This window comes from Diadema setosum, chromosome 12, assembly GCF_964275005.1.
Source record: "Diadema setosum chromosome 12, eeDiaSeto1, whole genome shotgun sequence".
Lineage (NCBI taxonomy): Eukaryota > Metazoa > Echinodermata > Echinoidea > Diadematoida > Diadematidae > Diadema > Diadema setosum.
The window spans coordinates 18,427,920-18,448,277 of NC_092696.1; the positions used below are offsets into that span (position 1 = coordinate 18,427,920).

The 20,358-nt window shown below is 37.3% G+C and overlaps 1 protein-coding gene across 1 annotated transcript in view; it reads right to left on the reverse strand.

The window, feature by feature from the left end:
- Positions 1 to 18,947: 18,947 nt before the first annotated feature.
- Positions 18,948 to 20,358, reverse strand: part of LOC140235775 (uncharacterized) — a 42,047-nt gene continuing 40,636 nt past the window's right edge. The window contains exon 6 of the mRNA XM_072315784.1: positions 18,948 to 19,870. Within this exon, the coding sequence (XP_072171885.1) occupies positions 19,719 to 19,870 (152 nt within the window). The 3' untranslated portion in view covers positions 18,948 to 19,718. The remainder of the gene's footprint in view (positions 19,871 to 20,358) is intronic.

Below are 20,358 nucleotides of genomic sequence, written 5' to 3' on the forward strand. Positions count from 1 at the left end.
ATAAGTTAAAGGTAGGGAATCCCATTTGCATGCCTTAAATGAAGAGTTGTATAAATACAGTGGTATGTTGAAGAGAGTATCATTTAAGAAACTCCCATAAAATATTGAAAGTGGAAGGTAACATTTAGTACATTTTTATTGACCGTTAGATTTTGAATTTAATTTTGGTGTGGCTCACCGTAAATTCCAGTACATTACTAGGCTACCTTTGCAGACCCATGCACTGCATGTGTGTCCATCATGTACATATTTTTGTGAAGAAAGTTCATCAAAACTTACAAACATTTCTATATACATTCTTGCCACACAAAATGTTATTACATCAGCTCTTATACTTTTAGATTTGTGTTTATAGATAAAAAATACAGAAGACTGCAACAAAAAGGCTTAAGTGTGGCTGACACACAGAACTACTGAGTAGTTAAGAGTTTTGTGCATTATTCAAATTGTAGATAACTGTTGACTTCCAAATTTCTAAGCAGTGGCCTAAACAAGTCCCCTGAGGTTCATATTTAATATTTTGCTGCATTTTGGAAGGTCTGTAAAAGGTATCCCCTACCTTTAAAATTGGGACATGAATAAATCAGATTTAAATTGAAGCTACAAATTGGCAAAGAGAACGCTACACCTTTAATGGAAGAATTTAAGAATCGAGAAAATTCCATGCCATATAGACAAGTACAGACATACTTACATGTGTTTGATGTCTATTAGTTTTTGAAATGCTTCACTAGTGGCCTTGATATTGGATTTTGTATTCGTCTTGGTTATATCCCTGAAATAGAAAACATTAGAAATCATAATTAGTGTAAACATCCCAATAGATCAACACCCCAAATTTGTTATGACGTTGTACGTGACAGTAAGAGAGGTGAGTTACCAACGGCTTCATTTTTTTTTTTTCAGGTTTCCAGCTTAACCGTTTAACAATCATGTCGTGTTTTCCAACTACGTAGAATTCACCATTATGTGTTATTATGTTTTTGTTGAACTTACAAAAGAATAATCTGGTTCTCAGTATAGATTTTGTATCAAACCAAATTATATACAGCGGACTCCCGTTAAAACGAAGTCTCCGGGACCGGCATTTTTTCTTTCGTTATAACCGGGCAAGTAAGCAACAAAAATACATAGAAAGGATAACGTTGCAGCCGTAACTTTAACTTCGTCGTAACCGGAATTTCGTTATAACTGTGTTCGCTATAACGAGAGTGCACTTCACATAAATATTTGTTAGTCGGTGATTGGTCATTATCCTCTCACGTAGATGTCAAGTAAAGCGAAAATCTAAATACACTGTATTCAAATTATACTGTGAGAAATGGTTTTTCAGATGATTTCATTAGATAATTGGACTGGCTGGCGGTGGGACCCTGATAATGTTGCGTATAATATTAAAAAAAAAAAAAGTATAGTATAGGCGAAACATTATAATGATAAAAAGCCATAAACGCATTCTGAATGAAAAATGACATATCAAACTAAAGTGTAAGATGTGATGAGTAATCATGAGTAATCATCATAATGAATTGCAGTAATCACATGTGAAGCAAAGATACATGACGTTTACCATAAACAAAAAATGTTGAAAATGGACTGGAAATAAAAAAGCAAAACAAAACAAAAAAGGCATGTAGTATCTATACAGCGCTCCCCTCAAAGGCATTATTCATATAGAAGGTAAAAAAAAAAAAAAGAATATGAAGTGACAGCAACTTACAGGACATCCACGACAAAACTAAATATCTTAACAAAGCACATGCACGGTTGCCTACTTGGAGCAAGGAATTGGGGAGGCCCGCAATGGATTCGAACATGAATCCATTCACAAACGTACCTCTTCAATTATATTCGTTTTCCAAAAAGGAAACATGCAATTAGAATTATCTGCTTAAAAATGTACTGTCATGATACAAGATACGGCTTAATTAAGTGTTGTTATACATGTCAATTATCACTATTAGATTAGACATTTCAATTATTATGAATATTACCCCGTGAACATTCCCGCATATTATCAAATAAAACCTTCTATCATAAATTGTCATAATTTTTTTTTTCCACCGTACAAAACAATTCATTGCTACTATGACTATACCTTAGGAATAAAAGCCTGTAAAAGCACTTCCATCAGTGCCATTCTACTGCACGAGCCACGTACTGTATCAGTGTTGTTTCTTTGGGCTTTTTTTTTTAACAGAAGTTGTAACTGCACTCGCATTGAGTGTTTACACTCATTTGCGACGCGTCTTCATGAAAATTACATTGTTGAAATTCTGTTTCCAAAATATGCTGTCATGTTTAGGACACCGATCACGTCGTTTCTTACTTTTTTTTTTCATGTCAGTGCATTTATCAATGTAACAGTCATTTTTTCTTTTTATTTAGTGCAATATTCGGCAAGTGAATAATCTGTAATAGGTGAAGGCAACTGATTTTTTTTTTTTTTTTTCAAAGTGGCAAGAGTGAAGTAATGGTAATGAACTTACAAAACATGTAACCGATACAGGTCGTAGAAAACTTGTGGTGAGATGATAAGTCGGTCGTTTCCTGATACATTCCTATGATGAGATTTAACAATATTGAACAAAAATGGTTACATTCCTATAAACTCTGTTGCATGATATCACAACTTCAAAAACAATTATAATCATAAATGAAAACAAAATTAGGCAGAGGGGTGATGAGGTATCAGTTTTCTTCAAATTGTCGGCCCTCTTTTCAAATGAAACCGGTAACTGTATTGCTGATCTCCATTTTAACCCGTTCCATACTGAATTCCGGATTCCCCATAGACTTAATACACAGGCCACCAGGTTCCCGTATGGAACAGGTTAACAAACATGTCGAAGAAAAAAGGAACCAGCTGCGCGAATCGAACCTGTCCTTAATCCACCTTCCCTGCAGCGACTTTAAAAATGTAGATCAGCAAGTTTTATTTGAAAAGGGGGGAGACGAACAGAACAAATTTACAGATACCTCATACCATGATCGCATTTATCCATGTGTGTAAAGTACAGTAAAAGTGAGTATACAAGGTTTCTTTTAGCTTTCTACTTTAGGTATATACCGGCTGACTTGAAGTACAATTTTCAAGGATTTACCATGTTATGTGCAGTCAATACATCACAACAACTTTTCTTGAATTACTATTTTGATATGTTTATTATTTTGTTGTTGTTGTGTTGTTGTTTTATTTTTTTCTGGCTGATTACTTCGCAACATTTTCTCCTTCTCCTACATGAGGTTAACATCCGGTATAGCCATATTTTACTTGTGCAGAATCTTATCATATTCTTTTTTTTCAGATATGGTGACTCCCAAAAAAAAAAAAGAAAGAAAGAAAGAACAAAAAACAACAACAACAAACAAACAAACAAACAAACAAACACAACCAACCGAAAGCACTGGAACAGGCCGTTGGCGGAGAACCAGAAGAGCGTTATCGCAATTATGGGAGTATTGAGTTATTGGTATCAGGGTATAGAATTTGATCGCCTCTCCATCATGGTGTTGATTTTAAATCTTTTTAATTTTCAATAGAATTTTTAAAGTCAAAATCTCAATTGCACTCTTTTTCCAATATCTTGAACAATCCCTATAAATGTTCAAACTTTTGCTTAAACGAACATTTTTATTTCATGGATATTTATCGTTTCATTTTGATTTAAAGGGATTGTATAGTTTTGGTTGAAATCTAATTTCACGTTTATAACATTTTTTGGAGAGATAATGAGAAACTTCTAATGAAATATGAAAGAGCATGTAATTCTATGAGGAATACGACGTTTATTTGATGAAAATTGGTTTTGAAATGGCTGAGATATCCAAAAAGAGCGATTATAATAAAGTGTGGGCCCCACACTTCATTATGATTGCTTTGTTTTACTTTGTGTTTTGGATGTTTTAGTAATTCCAAACCCGATTTTCATCAAATAAATTTTGAATTCCTCTTAAAATGTTATGCTCCGTACTATATCATAAGTGTTTTCTTGCTCGCAAAAAGTTAGAAGCCCAATTCTCATCTCCACCAATACTGTACCATCCCTTTAAGCTCACATCTAAGTACGCAACAGGGGCCTCGAACCTGGTTCTCAGCTGCCGAGGTTACTCCATCAAAATCTACTGGACCATTAGAAACTATGATAAAACGTAATAAAGATTCATCTACAACATGTATTAGACCACTAGAAAACAACAGGCTTAACAGAAACTGCATCATTGTAAACATTTCATTACAAATTACTTTGCATATTTTACTTGTGCAGAATGTTATCATACTCTTGTGTTTTGTTTTGTTTTTTTCAAATATGGTGAGTGCGCATTTTCTGCTAATTTCTTACTTACAGCATCAAATGGGCCTCGACAAAATAATTGGATGTCAGAACATTTCCAAATACGATTTCACATTTCCTCGTTAATGAGAAATGAGGAGTAGTAAAATAATCTTGTTCCTTGCGTAATGATAGGAAGAGTGTTGAAACTCAAAAATATGCAGGGAAACCTATATGTCCGCTTTGCACTAATAGAATCATTTCAATAATGGAATATTTTTTTTTTCAGTCCTTGAATTAGTCTGATGCATGATATTGTCTCTGCTGGGATGAAATTTCAGTTATATTCCTTTAACTGCAAGTTCATTTATTGATGTGAACTACAGTATTTCCGTAATTTCTGTTTTCTAAATTAAATTCTCCTCTGGGCTTTTAATAGGCCACACAAACTTCTTCTGTTCAATGAGGCTAATGGTTTATTTTAATACAATGATCCAATAGTGTGTTTCTCCAATTGGCTTTTCATGGTTTTCTAATGAGGCCATCAAATGAGGCCATCAACCTAATCTATTTATGATGGTCTCACTTCTGGTATGCCTTTTTTGTCATTCAAAGAAAAAAAAAATTAAAATGTTAGCTGTTGTTTGCATTCTCCCTATGACATTATCTCTGCTCATTTACCTTTTCATTTTATTTTATCAACTTACAGAAAACGTAGATTCCTGGCGTTCTCAAAGGCACCCCGTGGAATGTCATCAAGACCAGTATTCGAAATTTCCCTTTCAATTTAAGCATAAGAAAAAAAAAAAGAATAAGGTCATCAACGAATGGAAATGGATCATAGGAAGAGTCCTTAAAACGCACCTGGAAAGAGAAATTGCTGAAATTTTTAAACATAAAATGTTGATATGAATTTGCAAAGATAAGTAGTCTGTTTAGAAAGATGTAACAGCGTGCCACAGTTTGCAATAGCAAGGAAGCAAGTCTTCAAACTCCAGACCCACAGGTCAGGCCTAATTATTAGAACAATCGACATTTTTTTTTTCTCCCCCCCCCCCCATTTTTTAGGCGCTTGGTCGGCTCCTCTTTGGAACACGGTTGTTGAAATTCTTTGCAGATAGTATAGGTTTTCCCAATCAATTTCATACTTTTGTCATTCAAGTTCCTATTTCGAGCATGATTTAATTTGATTTCACGCATTCCACGCTCGCAGCACTGAATCAGCAATTAAATTCAAAATACGGTCATTTGAATTCAGTCGGAGCATTCAAATTAAAGAGAGGAGTACGCATTTCAGCGATGAGCATTCAAATTCATATCAAACTGGCGACGGAATCTCGCCGGTCAGTCAAATTTGTGATTAGGCAACCACGTTCCAAATAACTCTCAATTTAAAAAGAAGTCCCTAATTTAGTTAGCGTGCGGCCGTGTGTGTGTGCGTGTGTGTGTGTGTGTATGTGTGTGTGTGTGTGTCTTTTTCATATATATTTGAATATACACTGTATGGGGTTTATAATGAAGATTATTTATTTTGCAGTATAGGTCCGCCTGTTCATTTTAAAATTTGAACTCGGGCTTCACCAGAAGGGATATACAGGCACATTATGTACCATATAGGCCTAAAGGCGAGCATACTAGGGAAGGTTGACTGACACCTTTGGGGGAAAAACACAAACAATTTCGACTACATTGAAACTGATAACATGTACATTTTATACCTCTTGTTTGCTGTTTATTTGTATCTTATTGGTTTACTTTTGCGGGATTATGTGAGATCATTGTGTGTCAATTTGTCTTAAAAATCTATGCATTGTCATTATGTGGTTAGTGTTGGGGCGTTGTCAGCATGCAGTATCATCAAGAAATCATGCGATTGTCGTTCTGTTGTTTGGATGCACTGCTGATTGGAGCCCAAACGACCAAACGTGAATTTGATTTGACTAAAACGAAATAGAACTCCCCTAAATGAAATTGATCGCTCGTATTCTGAATTTGAATGCCCGAATATTTTCGCATGGGGTCGCTTTGTGAAACTGCACATTAATGAATTGGAATGACAAAAGTATGAAATTGACCGGGAAAACCTATATTAATCAGCATACATCCCCAACAAGGATGGATAACCGAAACTCGTCTATGCCCGTAGAGAGACGTGGATTTACTTGTGGTGAAAACAAAATAGAATGTTGAACCTGCATCCGTATTTCGACCTGATGCTTCTAGTACAGTCTGCTATGTCGAAATATTGGGTCCCGTGAGATTTTCGTGCCAAAATTGATTTTTTTTTTTTGTTTTTGTTTGGGGGGGGGGGGGGGTGGGGGGGCTAACTTTGTCAATTTGGGGGTGCTGAATCCAAAAAACTTTGGTTTCATTTTTTCCGACCATGTCTTTAGCCACCATTTTGAATTTCAAAATGGCCGCCTTTAATAGTAAACTGTAGTTTAACCCAATTCTCATAATGTGAGCATCATAGAAGGTTCAAATTTGATGCAAATAGCATGTTTATGATGCAAGACATTCTGATACACAATTTTCTGATAGTGTAGAAAGTTTTGATACAGTTTTTAGGCAGCCATCTTGAAATTCAGAATGGCCGCCATTGCTTTTTTTTTAAACCCATATATAAAGTTTTAAGCATTATAGAAAGTATAAATTTAGGGCAAAAGGCATGCTTGTGATGTCAGACATGCTGATATATACTCTTTTCTTTAAATGATGGATCATTTTCGTTGGCGGCCATCTTGAAATTCAGAATGGCCACCATAACAAATGTAAATATTATTGGGCCTGTATCTCATACCGTACAATACATTGTGTAAGGTTTTAATTTGGGGCAAAGAACATGCGTATGCTATCAGACTTTCTGAAACATCTTTTTTTTTTCTGAAACGATGGTTCATTTTGATATTGAATTTAAGGTGGCCATCCTGAAATTCAAAATGGCCGCCATACCAGAACATATATTTTGACCCATATCTCATGTTGTAAGTAACATAGAAAGTTCACATTTCAGGCATAAACCGGGCTCATGATGTTGAACATTCTGATGCACTCTTTCCCTCCCTAAAATTGCAGATCACTTTCGAGGCAGCCATCTGAACATTCAAAATGGCTGCTTTTCAGTTACTATCTCTGGTTACAAGCAACTTTTAGACATATGAATATTTATGGTGGCGTACAGTGTACATTCTTTTAAAGAACACACACACTGTATAGGGCCCATATATTCTGTAATAATGGATTATTCGCATTGGCCGCCACTCTTGAAATTCAAGATGGATTTCGACCATATTTGGTGCTGTAAGATCTTTAAACTGCAAACCCAAGCATGCTGGAACACTCAAGTGCAAGTCAATCACTTCAGTGAATTGCGTAGACTGGACTGCTTCCTGTCCTGTAGGTACACTGCCATGTTGAAATGCAAAATGGTTGTCATGGGAACATTCTTTTAAGACCATTGCATTTGGGTAAAAATTGTAAATGGGAAATCATGTGATTCTGACGTCAAAACGAATGACTTTCAAAAGAACCTCTTGATAAGTAAGTCTGAGTGACTAAATGCCCCATTTAGACGTTTTGGTTGTAGAGTTTACAATATTATCCCTATAAAAATTATTCTGAAAATTCACGGGATTGTCACTTTAATAGATAATGTCTTCTAGGCTCATTCCCTACATGTGTTTTTGAAGTCTCAGCAGTTTAAGGCTGTACACAGGAGAGAATTGGTTCTATAAAATTCTTCCAGATACAATGACTTTTGCATTTCTTGCTATGAGCATGATAATGAATTCTGTGGCCATCCGCGTTGGTGTAGGAAGATCAAAGCATTTAATTGAACACGTTATGCATACCCTCTGGAAATAACTACAATGTAATTTATATTTCCCTGTTGATAGAGGCACAAATTAGGTAGTGAGAGTTTACAAGGTTTGCTCTCTGCTATCTGGATGTGTTGTATCAAGACTCTACGAAGGTAAAGCGGGAGATTGTCCTGGTTGAATTTATCCACACCAAACTTCTGGAAGGCATGGACTGTGTCATTGCACATTCTGCATGATTCCAGGTTTAGATACTTCTTGGTCCATCTGCTCTTTGAGACATCCCCAAATTTTCAACTTCAGCCAGCACCATGAAAGGCATGAAAGAGCAGACCTTTATAGTTCTTTTTTGTAACGAACTGCAGAACATAATCTCTCAATAAAGTCAATTGTACTTTTATTATTTCCTTTTCCAGTGATGGAGAAGAGATCATGCAATGCAGTAAGTAAAGTAAATTTACAAGATCTATCAGGAGAATTGAAATGTCAGTGTCTACACAAAAATCATCAATATCTCTGATTTTCCCGTTGCTCTTGAAGTAGCATCTAATACATTCAGTGGAATGAGGCTATCTGTTTCCTCGTTGTGAGTGACGGGTGACAGCTCCCATGGTATCTTTGATGAACCCTTTGTTTCTTTTCTTTCCGTGATGTGGTCTCTGTGTCAGATGGGAATGACTGTTCACTATTTCAACTTTCAGGCTGATTATTTGGCTAAGTTTTGTGGGTTTCTAAGGCATGGATATGAAAAATGAACCTTTTTTAGTGAGAATGAGGAGGAGGCCATGAAATTGTGAGATGAAGAGTGATTGTGGAATTACTTAGAACTTATACCGTCCCATAATTGTATCGTTCAGCAATGACTGGATAATGACAGGTCTTTTAGACTGTAGAACCAAATGATATGAGAAGTTGGTGATCCTCTTAAGCTTAATGACTTTGGATCCAATCTTACATGTTGTTGTGTGTGTGCGTGTGTGTGTGTGTTTTTTTTTTTTTTTTAATTGCACGAGCTGAATGTCTGGCCTTTTTCAAACTATCGCAGAGATTAATGTTATTTTAATTATCTCAGATACAAATTCTTAGTACAGAACATGAAAACTGCCCTTTTCATCTTTTTCTAGAATATCCTCCTTGAATGTTTCCGATAGGTGACTGGCAAACGCCACATTCATCAGCTTCAAGGCAGTGACAATTTTTGAGATTACCCTCATGTGATGGTCTTCTAAATTGTGGAGGAATTCTGATGCATGCAAAGCGCCACGGAACTGAGCCATTATTGCTCCTCTGCTGTTTTAGAATCATTGGCTGTACCATCTTGGAAGTGTTAAAAATTGAAGATGACACATTCAAGGGCAATCAGGAAAAAGTCTACTCATTCCTTATTCATTCTTTATTATTCCAAAAAGATATCTAGTGTCTAGCAAATCTTGTTTCAGTTTGTGGCAAACAAACAAGCTTGTGAATGGGATGCCTGGTAGGGTTGCATGGCTTTTCTTGCCATTGCGAAACTTTTCCTTGTTTGCCTTCATTCTCTCGAGGCAGCATCAAGTTTTTGAAGATCACCTATTTTAATTGTGAATGCTTGCTTTTGTACAAATATCTTACTGACTGGGATTAAATACAATCATTAACGAGGTTCCACGATGCAAAATAATGTGTTCCCCGAGAGGCAAAAACAAATCGCTTTAGCGCGCAGTTCGCGAACCGCATATACCCGCCTGGCTATATGGGATGTAACGCTTACACGCTTGCCCACATGTATGGGACAGTGGTATGCCCCCCCCCCCCTCCATACGCAGTTTTTGCTCCTCAGCATGGCTTGATGACGTCATTGGAACCTCGTCCGTATATTTTGAATCAATGGCGACCATTTTGAATTGAGAGATGGCTGTCAATCTGCTTGACCTGGAAATGAATTCGGTCTAACTAGATCAATTTTGGCAAATTCATCTCAGGCGCTTACAACAGTATTATGTTTTCTATGGCAGCCATCTTGAATTTCAACATGGTGGCCTGTCTAATGGTCCACAATTAGGAAACAGCTGTACTGGAACGTTGGACACCACAAGCATGTGCATTCTTGAAAATTTGATGCTTCTGCAACAATTGCAACCTGAGATATGGGTAAAAACGCTATGGCGGCCATTTTGAATTTCAAGATGGCAGCCTACAAACTGTACAAAACAATCCACAATATCATAAAAAGATATATCAGAGTGTCTGACATCACAACGATGCATTTTGCACCAAATTTGAAGCTCCTACACTGCTGACTTTATGAGATATGGGTCAAATTACTGTTTGCTATGCCGGCCATTTTGAATTTCAAGATGGCAGCCTACAAATTGTATCAAAACAATCCACAATATCAGAAAAAAGATATATCAGAGTGTCTGCCATCACACTCATGCATTTTGCACCAAATTTGAAGTTCTACAATGCTCATCTTATGAAATATGGGTCAAGATACCGTTTGCTATGGCGGCCATTTTGAAATTCAAAATGGCGGCTAAAGACGTGGTTTGAAAAAATGGAACCAAAGTTTTTTGGATTCAGTGTTCCCAAATTGACAAAATTAGCCCCCCCCCCCAAAAAAAAAAAAAAAAAAAAATGGCACAAAAATCTCACGGGATTACATAGTAGCCTCTACTATTCAGTGAGCCAAGTGATGGTCGGTTTATGGGTTGGATTTTAGAGATTTAGGCCTACTTACAATTCGCGGAGATAGGCGTAATTCGATGGCCAAATAGAAACGGCATTCTGTACTTCCGCACTTACTGGATGATCTGATGTATTCAGAATTCTCAGAAAAGTAGTTCCGACCTGGATCGCACTGAAAGGTAGAGTGAAAGCCACCACAGTGTACGATCATTCAAAGATTACATACAATAAAGATGAGTAGCGATAAATGTAACAGGGTGAACATGGTCACACGGTGAAACCTTCTTTGCCCTACACTTATCCACAGTGTCAGAACTTTAAAAGCTGCAGCTTTAATTATCTAGTTTTGATATTAATAATCGATGCGATTTTCTTTCATGTTTCTTGGATTTCAGATGAACACAAATTGCACCAAATGAAGAGTTCGTTTCAAAAGGTACTACATCCATAATTTCAAGTTCTGAGAAAAACTTGATTTTTTAAAAATAATATTATATATAGCAAGCTCAGACTGGAATGATATTTCCCCCTATTATACTGCTAAATGATACAACGTTAAAACCACTCTCTAAGAAAATCCAGGTCCGTACATTTATTTCTCATGAATTAATCATTTTTTTACTTTTGTGGATGTAGTACCTTTTCAAGCCGAAACTGGATGTAGTACCTTTTGAAACCGAAATTTCACATACCAGAGATATATTCAGTGTGATATTATGGCATGTTTTGATAATTTGGTTTTTCTAGCAATGGTGTTGATGGGGATGGGATACGAGGTCAAGGGGACCTAGGTAATTGACAATGCCCTGCCCTATTTAGCAGCAAGAATAACAGATCAATGTGCAATGCTAAGGCCCCACCTCTTATCCCTTGCTGATCAATATTTTGAATGAATGATTGTCATTGGTCATAAAGCATTCAGTCAATTTTCACATGCTTCATATGTTCTGCATCCATCGAGCATGGGGTGGAGGGGGATCCATTATGCGTAAACGGTAATAGATGGGAAGGGTTCACAGTATGTCATCAGGTGATTTCTCCCTTCCTTTTTCTCCTTTTGTTTTTCTCTCACAACATTTATATCATGATTTCTTTTCTTTTTTTTTCTTTGTATCTTTTTTTGTATCATATTTGTGTGGCGCTCCGTCGGAATGAGTCAAAAGTCGCAAAAAATGAAATCGTAGTTATGCCTATAAGTGAATTCTACAGACTCTAAGCTTTACACTGATATGTAATACAACTCATTTCGACATCCCTATAGATCATAAAAACGAATATTAACCACGTTTGTTATGTCAGTTGATTTTCTAAATAACGGAGAAAATCGCTCTCAAAGTTCAGGCTATGTTCATGCTCACAACCTGTTTCTTTCACGGGACGAAACAATACAACTGTCCTGCTTAGCGACGGCGTTTACGCTCCATCGCACGCACTACCGTATAAGGCGATAGCTTGGGTATGTAAGATAATCAACCAATCGCAGGACAGGTCTATCATGAACGATTCTGACCAATACGGCAGCCCGAATGTAAACTTCGGCGCGTTTGTGTCCGTGCCGCTGCCGCCGCATGAATGAGTCGGTACGCGTTGTGTGTCGGCTGCGTTGTGGTTTGCCGCAATTTTTAACTCACAAACAATAGGAAACGGTAGAAAGAAAAGAAGGCACGCAATGCGTCTTACGAGAAGCGTCTTTTAGCGAGGGCGTTGATCGCTTCCATTCTCCTCCCATACATGTTGTTGTCAATGGAAACTAAAGAGGATGCGTTTAGCAAGTACCAATACCTAAATAGAACCTGAGAACCTATTGTAGGCGGGCACGCAATGCGTCTTACGAGAAGCGTCTTTTAGCGAGGGCGTTCATCGCTTCCATTCTCCTCCCATGTTGTTGTCAATGGAAACTAAAGAGGATGCGTTTAGCAAGTACCAATACCTATTAAATAGAACCTGAGAACCTATTCTAAGCGGGGGTTCAAAAGACAGCATCGGTAGAAAAAGTCAATGAAGTTGATTAACGATAGTCGTCTTTTGAGATCGTGTTCTTTGCGTGTACTTAAAACCCTCAAATTACGCACATGGTAGTAATGTTGCAGAGCCTCAAAAACTGCTTTCGCGTCTTTTCTGCTGCAGCTGTATACAGCCGTAACATTATGAATTCCCGCCATATTAATGGCACATTTCCTTTATAGGCGTTGCGTGCACAGTAATTATCGCTTATCAGAAGTATCAGAAGTATCAGAAGCAAAGGTTGATGTAGGCTTGACAGCTTCACGTTGGGTTTACAATGATTCTCAGTCACTTTTCTAATAGCATAGCATATAAAAAACAATTAACTTGTAGCTTAAGCGGATTTTTTTTTTTACATCACATGTGCAGTTACAATCTTTCTGCGTTTGAGAAGTGGATCATAAATAATAATACTGAAAAATATTCGGAATTAATACTTAGGCCTTCTTCACTTCGTTTTGTATTCACAAACCTTATCAGAAAAAAAAAATGATTGCTTGATTACTTTCGGGTAAAGGAACTACCGGAAAGGAACCGCATTTAATTTTCTTGTTAACGAACCTAAGCTAATAGCAAACCATATTTCATTGTGTGATTAACGAACCTTCAGAATAATCAATTGTATTACCCCCCTTCCCCAAGGAAAAAAAAAAAAAGCATTTCAATGTCATGCGTTGTCAATAGCGATAAAAGGCCCGTTTTTATTTCGTAGTGTGTCTCAGTACTCCTGTGCTTATTTCTAAGGATGTGCCTCTCTTAATGATTGCGATTGATGTTCAACTATTTCTTTCACGCGAGCTTGAACAGGAAGAAGCTAAAATTCAGGCAAGGAGACGAGTTTTCTTCCATGAGATGCAATCATTAAGACACATCTATTCACGAAAGTTGTGTGATTGCTTATGTGCTAAAGAATTGTGTCCATTACATGAATCAGGCACTATACAAAACGGTTGAAATCTACTGAAAGTCGAACTTCGTTTTGTTTTTTGTTTTTTGTTCAATTTCATTTCAATTTTAAGCGGGGATAGACTAGAAATTAGTTTGTCTATACTGGCAGGAGACATTACAGTTTTCCAGTACATGCTCCGCATTTAAACAGTCGCCATATTTTCGTGGTCAGAATCAGATAATGGACACGTGATATATTATAAAAATGAAAATAGAAAACAACGAACACGCCATATGTACAAACATTATGAACTTCAATGAATTAAACTTACCTGTGATATTCTGCATAAAAAACAAGCACGCCGATTAAATGATTTAATATAATTAATAGAGCACACAGCGATATAATGCATGGCAGATCAAATCAAGTTCAATTGGTGAGAAAGCTAAATGAAGTTAAAAAGTTGACTTCTTTTCGTTTCTCTTTCAATTCATGAAAACAGAATTACATTGTATATCTATTGAAGAGGATTGTCTCTGTTGCGAACGATCGCCATATATAGCACTGTTAGTCTCCTGCGCAAATCCGAATCCCTAAATACTTTAATTTTTGCTTGATAATGTAATAACCCTGCTCATAATTTCATAAAGGACTCGCAAATTCAAAGTTTCAAACCGTATACTAAAACATTATATTGTATACGGTGTATTTCAAAAAACATTTTGAATGCGTTGCGTGTTAGCATGTTAATAGCACCAATCTGCCTTTTATTTTCCGTATACGTAAAGCGCACAGAAACGTAACCAAATGTTACAAAATACAGTGAAATGCATTGTACGGCGTGGTACTATCATTAGAAGTATATCCGTGTATCATCGCTCGAGATTCCAACATTTGGCGTCACCCGACCAACAATAAGTGACAAATCAAATGGAATATTATGTTGTGGGATAGCAGACTGTGTTACGATTTTTAAATGTTTCGAGCAATTGTTTAAAAAAAAGAGAGAAAATGAGGCAAAGTTCAAGAAATTAGAAAAAAACACGTAAATGCAGGCGATCATGTTTGATAATCATAGTAAGAGATTACAATCGGCCGTGCGGATGATTATGATTGCCTTATTTACATGTCTGATTTCTGTAAACTATGTGATATTTAAATTTAAGTTCCCTTCCCTCCTTGATAGAAGTTTTGTTGGGTTTTCGCTATAGGCATTTATTAGGAAACGCTGTAAAAACGACAACAAATGCCTACTGTACATCAAGAGATGACCTATACATACATGAAACACACAAAAAAAAAATCTCTACGTTCTGATATAAATCAACTGCTTGTTTGTTTGTTTGTTTGTTTATTTGTTTGTTTGTTTTGAATTGTCGGGGGAAAGATGAAGAAAAGTAGTAGAATGTATCACTCTCAAATCCGGATGATTGCGATAAGTGTGTATCCCCGCCCTTTCTATACAGGTAAGCGATTTAAGCTTGGTATGCTATTATAAAAGCCTGCATGTGTCACGCGGAAGAACTGATTCCGTGATCACTTTTAGCCTTTCATAAAATTCACGTTTTAAGATGGTAACGATAGCTTGTAGGAGATAGAGTAAGTTAACGTCACTGACTGTGGTTCTGAACACAAAAGGAGACTGAAAAATTCCTTTACAAATTAGCAGACATAATGCCGATCCTCCAACACTGTTGCTCCATTCCGTCATTGATTCTGCTATCAATGGCGAAGAAAGAATACTGGTTGCGTGATTATCCATCCCTTGATAGCAGGAAGTTTACCTTTCATTGTTTAAGGCTTCGTTGATGCGGGGTTTACTCGGATACAAGGCGTGAACATTGCCGTCCGAGTTCTTTCATTCGAAATTCCTCAGAATACGCAATTCAATGGGCAATTAGCGCTGCTACTTGGCAAAGCTGTTAGCCAACCCAATTGTCCCAATTCTTTGCAGACTTGACCTCTCACATGTCAGCTACACGCAATACACGGCAAACAGCTTTCATTACAAACATTCTGATTAAAAAACAAAACAAAATGAAGAAGCACACTTTTGAGTAGCGACACAGCTTTCTGTCCCTTTCTCAAATAGGTCCTACTTCTAAAAAAAATACACAGATGACTAGAGTCAGAATATCCTCCAAAGGGAACACGAGCTATCTGGGCATTAATAATGTTTGTCTTCCTATTTCTCTCCATGCCGTCACGGCCCAAACCATCATAAGTAATAAGGCAATAAGTTTCATTAACCAGGGAAATAATAGTACGCATTACATACATTTGGCGAATTATCACACAAATTGTCGACTTTATAAAAACGAGAATAATTGACAACTTAGGCCCTACTATATCTCCAGAGATGAACTTTAAACAGCAAGTCACATACCAGGGAACGAAAGTTATGATTATTTGAACAAATTCATTAATGAGGCAAATTAATAACCGTTGTAAAAGTACACACACGCATAAAAAAGGTTTCGAGTTCGATATGTGATCATATCGAACTCGGTTCGATATGTGATCATTGTATTAGCTCATAGATAAAGTATCATAAATTTTGCGTGATCGTTCGTTGGAATTATTTTTTTCAGTGCGATTTGTGCGTCATGTCAATCACCACTCATTGAAATGGAGTGCGTGTATCAAACGAAACTCGCTGGTCATGCAATCAATAGCCTTGGTCAGCTCACTAATATTGCGTAATTCTATAGCCCTCGCCGCTTGGCCGCCGACGCCGCCGCGCGCACCATGCTTTGTTTTGTCTTCAAAGGGGTCAAGAGCAATGCCTCATTAGCATACACCCTAGCAACGGAGGCGGAGTCTCGATCTGGCAAGAACAATAGGTGCGAAACGCAACGCAAAGGCGAGCGTTCGAAAAAAATGTAACCGAAAAAAATTGTCTCAGAAAAACGGTGATTTGGGACACTTGTACTCATTTTCACACGCTGAAATTTTCTGTACAAACAGATAAAACATAAAGGAATCAAAATCCGTCATAAAAAAATTTCGACCCGAGTAGTGCTTCCCCTTCATTTTCGGCTCATTACAGGAAAACTCCCCGTGCGACTTATGACTCATTTTGTCGGAGCGCCACACATTTTTCTTTCTGTGAATTCTCCCTTCACGTGTCTGAAGAATACTGTAGGCCTACTCATTATCCTTTTTTTTTTTGCATTTTTTTTTTTCAATGGAAATCCGAAGGGAAGAGGGAAAAAAGGCAGCATCTGAATGTGCTGCATTTTCTGAACGCTCTAATTAAATTCATTACATGAATTTCATTCTGGCAGGTTCTTTATCAGGTAAGATAAATCTGATAATCTAAAAGCTGAAAAAAATCAAGACCGTCGATGAGTAATATGACCATCTATACTTAACACACATTTGGTATTAACTTTGTGACATTGTATAAGTAAAAGGTGTCATTTACAAGAATGAATATGAATCTAGTGTTCAAAGCTTCATGCCACTACGTACTTTCCAGCCCTGGCACCTTGCATTATGCCCGTATAGACTAGCACGGCATACCCACAGGTAAAAGCACTGTTGATAGGGATGTCCGAATTTCATGCCATTGTATACATTTAACTAAATAACTTTCACATATTAGCTGTGAAGCCATTTATATAAGGATTGGTCCATATATCTACAAAGTGTTTGTACTTAATTCTGGGGACAATTTGTAGCTGAAACTCAACACCCTAGCAGTAACGCACAGTACCGGTAACTAACAGGAACTGCAGTACATGGGACTACATGATAGTCGTGTAATTTCTCCGGTCTCTCCGCCGTTCCTCATTCGGTCTTGACAAATGGTAAAGGGTCAAGTCAATGCTGGTCTCTGATTGATCAATTTCCCGATGATGTCATTGGATTGGATGTAGTACCTTTTGAAACCCAACTTAAATGGATGTAATACGTTTTGAAACCGAACCGATTTTTAAATGTAATTTTTGAACACTTTCTCGTTGGAAATTCAGCTTTTCGTTAGTGTAGGTCTAAAGAGGTCCATTGAGTACATCAAGACCAAAAAGTGGATTTTGATGTAAAATGGATATAGTACCTTTTGCAACTGATCGAGCTCTTCAAATATCTTCAGCGATTTAAAACCCGCATGGTTTTGGCCTTTTGGCCTATCCGAAATGCTTCACATTCAGGAAATAGCAGCTGGAAAGTTACTTTGCGGATTGTTCTCTCCATTAGTATTCAAGCAACTAACTCTGACCGTTCCGAAAAAAAAAAAAATAAACAAACACACACTTTCATAAAGACGTGGTAGCTTTGTTGGAACTGCTTTTTATCAAAAGAGTACGTCCAGAGCAAAATCACTATTCAGTCAGACAACAGGTTTAAAAGCGCCTGGAATGTAATCGATCTGAACGTCCTGGCTAAAGATATCGAACCAAACCATTGACAAGCGTCGAGTATGTGGATTATTTTGACTGAAAGGACGAAAACTCTAACAGAAAATAAGCAGTGAAGCTATGACAATGTAAAGTTTTCACTACTTGTGACGAGAAATAGCCACTGTGTTATTTACTTTTATTTTATTTATATATATATATTTTTCTACTACTAATAAAAGTGTCACCTGTTGTCATCCCGTTGAAATCATTCGTCAGGGTATTGTGTTGCAAAATATTTTCTAATCAGTTCTGCCGGCACTCTGTGACCAGCACCAATAGTTTTGTTGTTCTGTCTGGCCGAGTGCTGGGGGATGATTGTTCCAATTCTTGTGGGATTCATTTAAGAGTACATTATATATCTATGGTTTCGTGAAAATGATTTCCGTCAGAACGGTCTCATATTCAAGTAATGTGCAGTTTAATGCCCCGTCACTGTACAGGCATGCTAACCTGGAAACATTAAATCACATTGAAATATGCTCTTACTAGCGTATTTATCATAAGGTAATGGCGACTATAAACGTTGGCAGACGTAAGAAATGTGCTCACGACAGACAGTTTGAATGCAGATATGGTATTTTACAAACTTACATTCGCTTCACATCCACAGGGAAATTAATGACTCCGGACGATTTTATGAAATTACAAATCACGTTTTGTCCAACACATTCACACTCAGCTGGGCACATAGAGTCGATTTCTGTCGAGGGCAGCGAGAGGGGAGGAAATCACATTTAACTTACAGATTGTTGAGACAAATCTCACAGCGAGAAGAAAATTAATTGTTGATCTTCAAGTTACTGTTCACTAAAAAATTTTGGTCACCAGGTACATACACAAATGACACAAAAATGCACATGTTTCAATAGGGTATAAATACGTTTATTTTGCATAATTTCTTACTTGTGCAAGATTGACTCTCACCGCAAAACAGCTCGTCATCGGCTTCCGGACAGTGGGTGACTCCATCGCACACTTCGTACGGTGATAGACAACGAGTGGAGTCTAGACATTTATACGTCCTAGGAGGACAGACGAGGACGTACTCGTAGATGTTTTCTGGGTGGATAAGAGCTATAAAAACCAATGTCCTGAATGCATTAACGCAATAACTACCATATTTTACATGCAATAATGACCCGAATGAATGCATTAATGCACGAATGAATAATAATATGTGAAAAAAAAATATGCAAACCTGTAGATGACAACCCTGTATTTACCCCATCCATTCTACCTTGGGTGTTAGTGATAGATCCCTTTGGAAACGTCATTTAGTTTTGCTGAATTCCTCATTACACGAGCGGCATGAGCATCTTGTCAGTTGATCCAATATACTTGCAACACTGTTTTCCCTATCATTCATTCCTTCTTAAACGTTCCATAGATAAAACAAAACAAAACATGAAAGAAAAAAAAAACAAATTTAGAAGATCAATCATGTCGATACATTATTTTGTAGACTTAAGAGCGTACATCTAACGCGCTAATTGTGAAATTAAACGCATTCTGCCTGGTCAATCTTCATTTAAGAATACTCAGTAGGTTCATAGCAAATAACCAAAAAAGGAAGATATTGAAAGAATTATGTCACGTGTAATAACAACTTTCAGGATCTACTACTTCGGGTCATCTTATATGACATAAGAGATCTCCCGTCGAGTGTTCAGGTATACGATGGTACGAAGTGGCACCTACGCCCACACGAAAGCTCGTCTTCACCATTTGGGCAATCCCTCTTCACGTCACACCTCATTCTCAGCGGGATGCAGTATGAATCCGGGCACTTCAAGTGGTATACCGGGCATGTGAAGCTTTCTGCGGAGACGGATGCATAGCGATGTAAGAGAGCTACTTTGTTTCTGTCTTTGCGTTTGTGTGCGCACGATTTGTTTTATGTTCCCTGTGTTTCCCAAGCCACATATCTTATCGTTTCGTAGGACTATTACTACTACTGTACATACTGTACTCACGAGGGAACTACATTCTATACAAGCTAGCCTTTTTAGCAGTTCCATCCATTACGGGTATTACCGACGTCTTTCCTTGATACAATTCAGTTACAGTTTGCCCATGCATTACGGTTACTTTAAACTACAAGTATGTTTTATTTTGGGGGGTTTTTTAATGAAAAATACAATATCTGCATTCATTTCACTTGAATAAACCTTATGCATTGACTCGCTTGACAACTCGCTTGACAACCAATCGCGACTCCATCTTAGAGGGCCAGCTAAGTCCTTGACAACGCACGCGTGCAGCTATAGCTGTATATCATGCTTTTCTTACGCGCGTTACCGCCGATC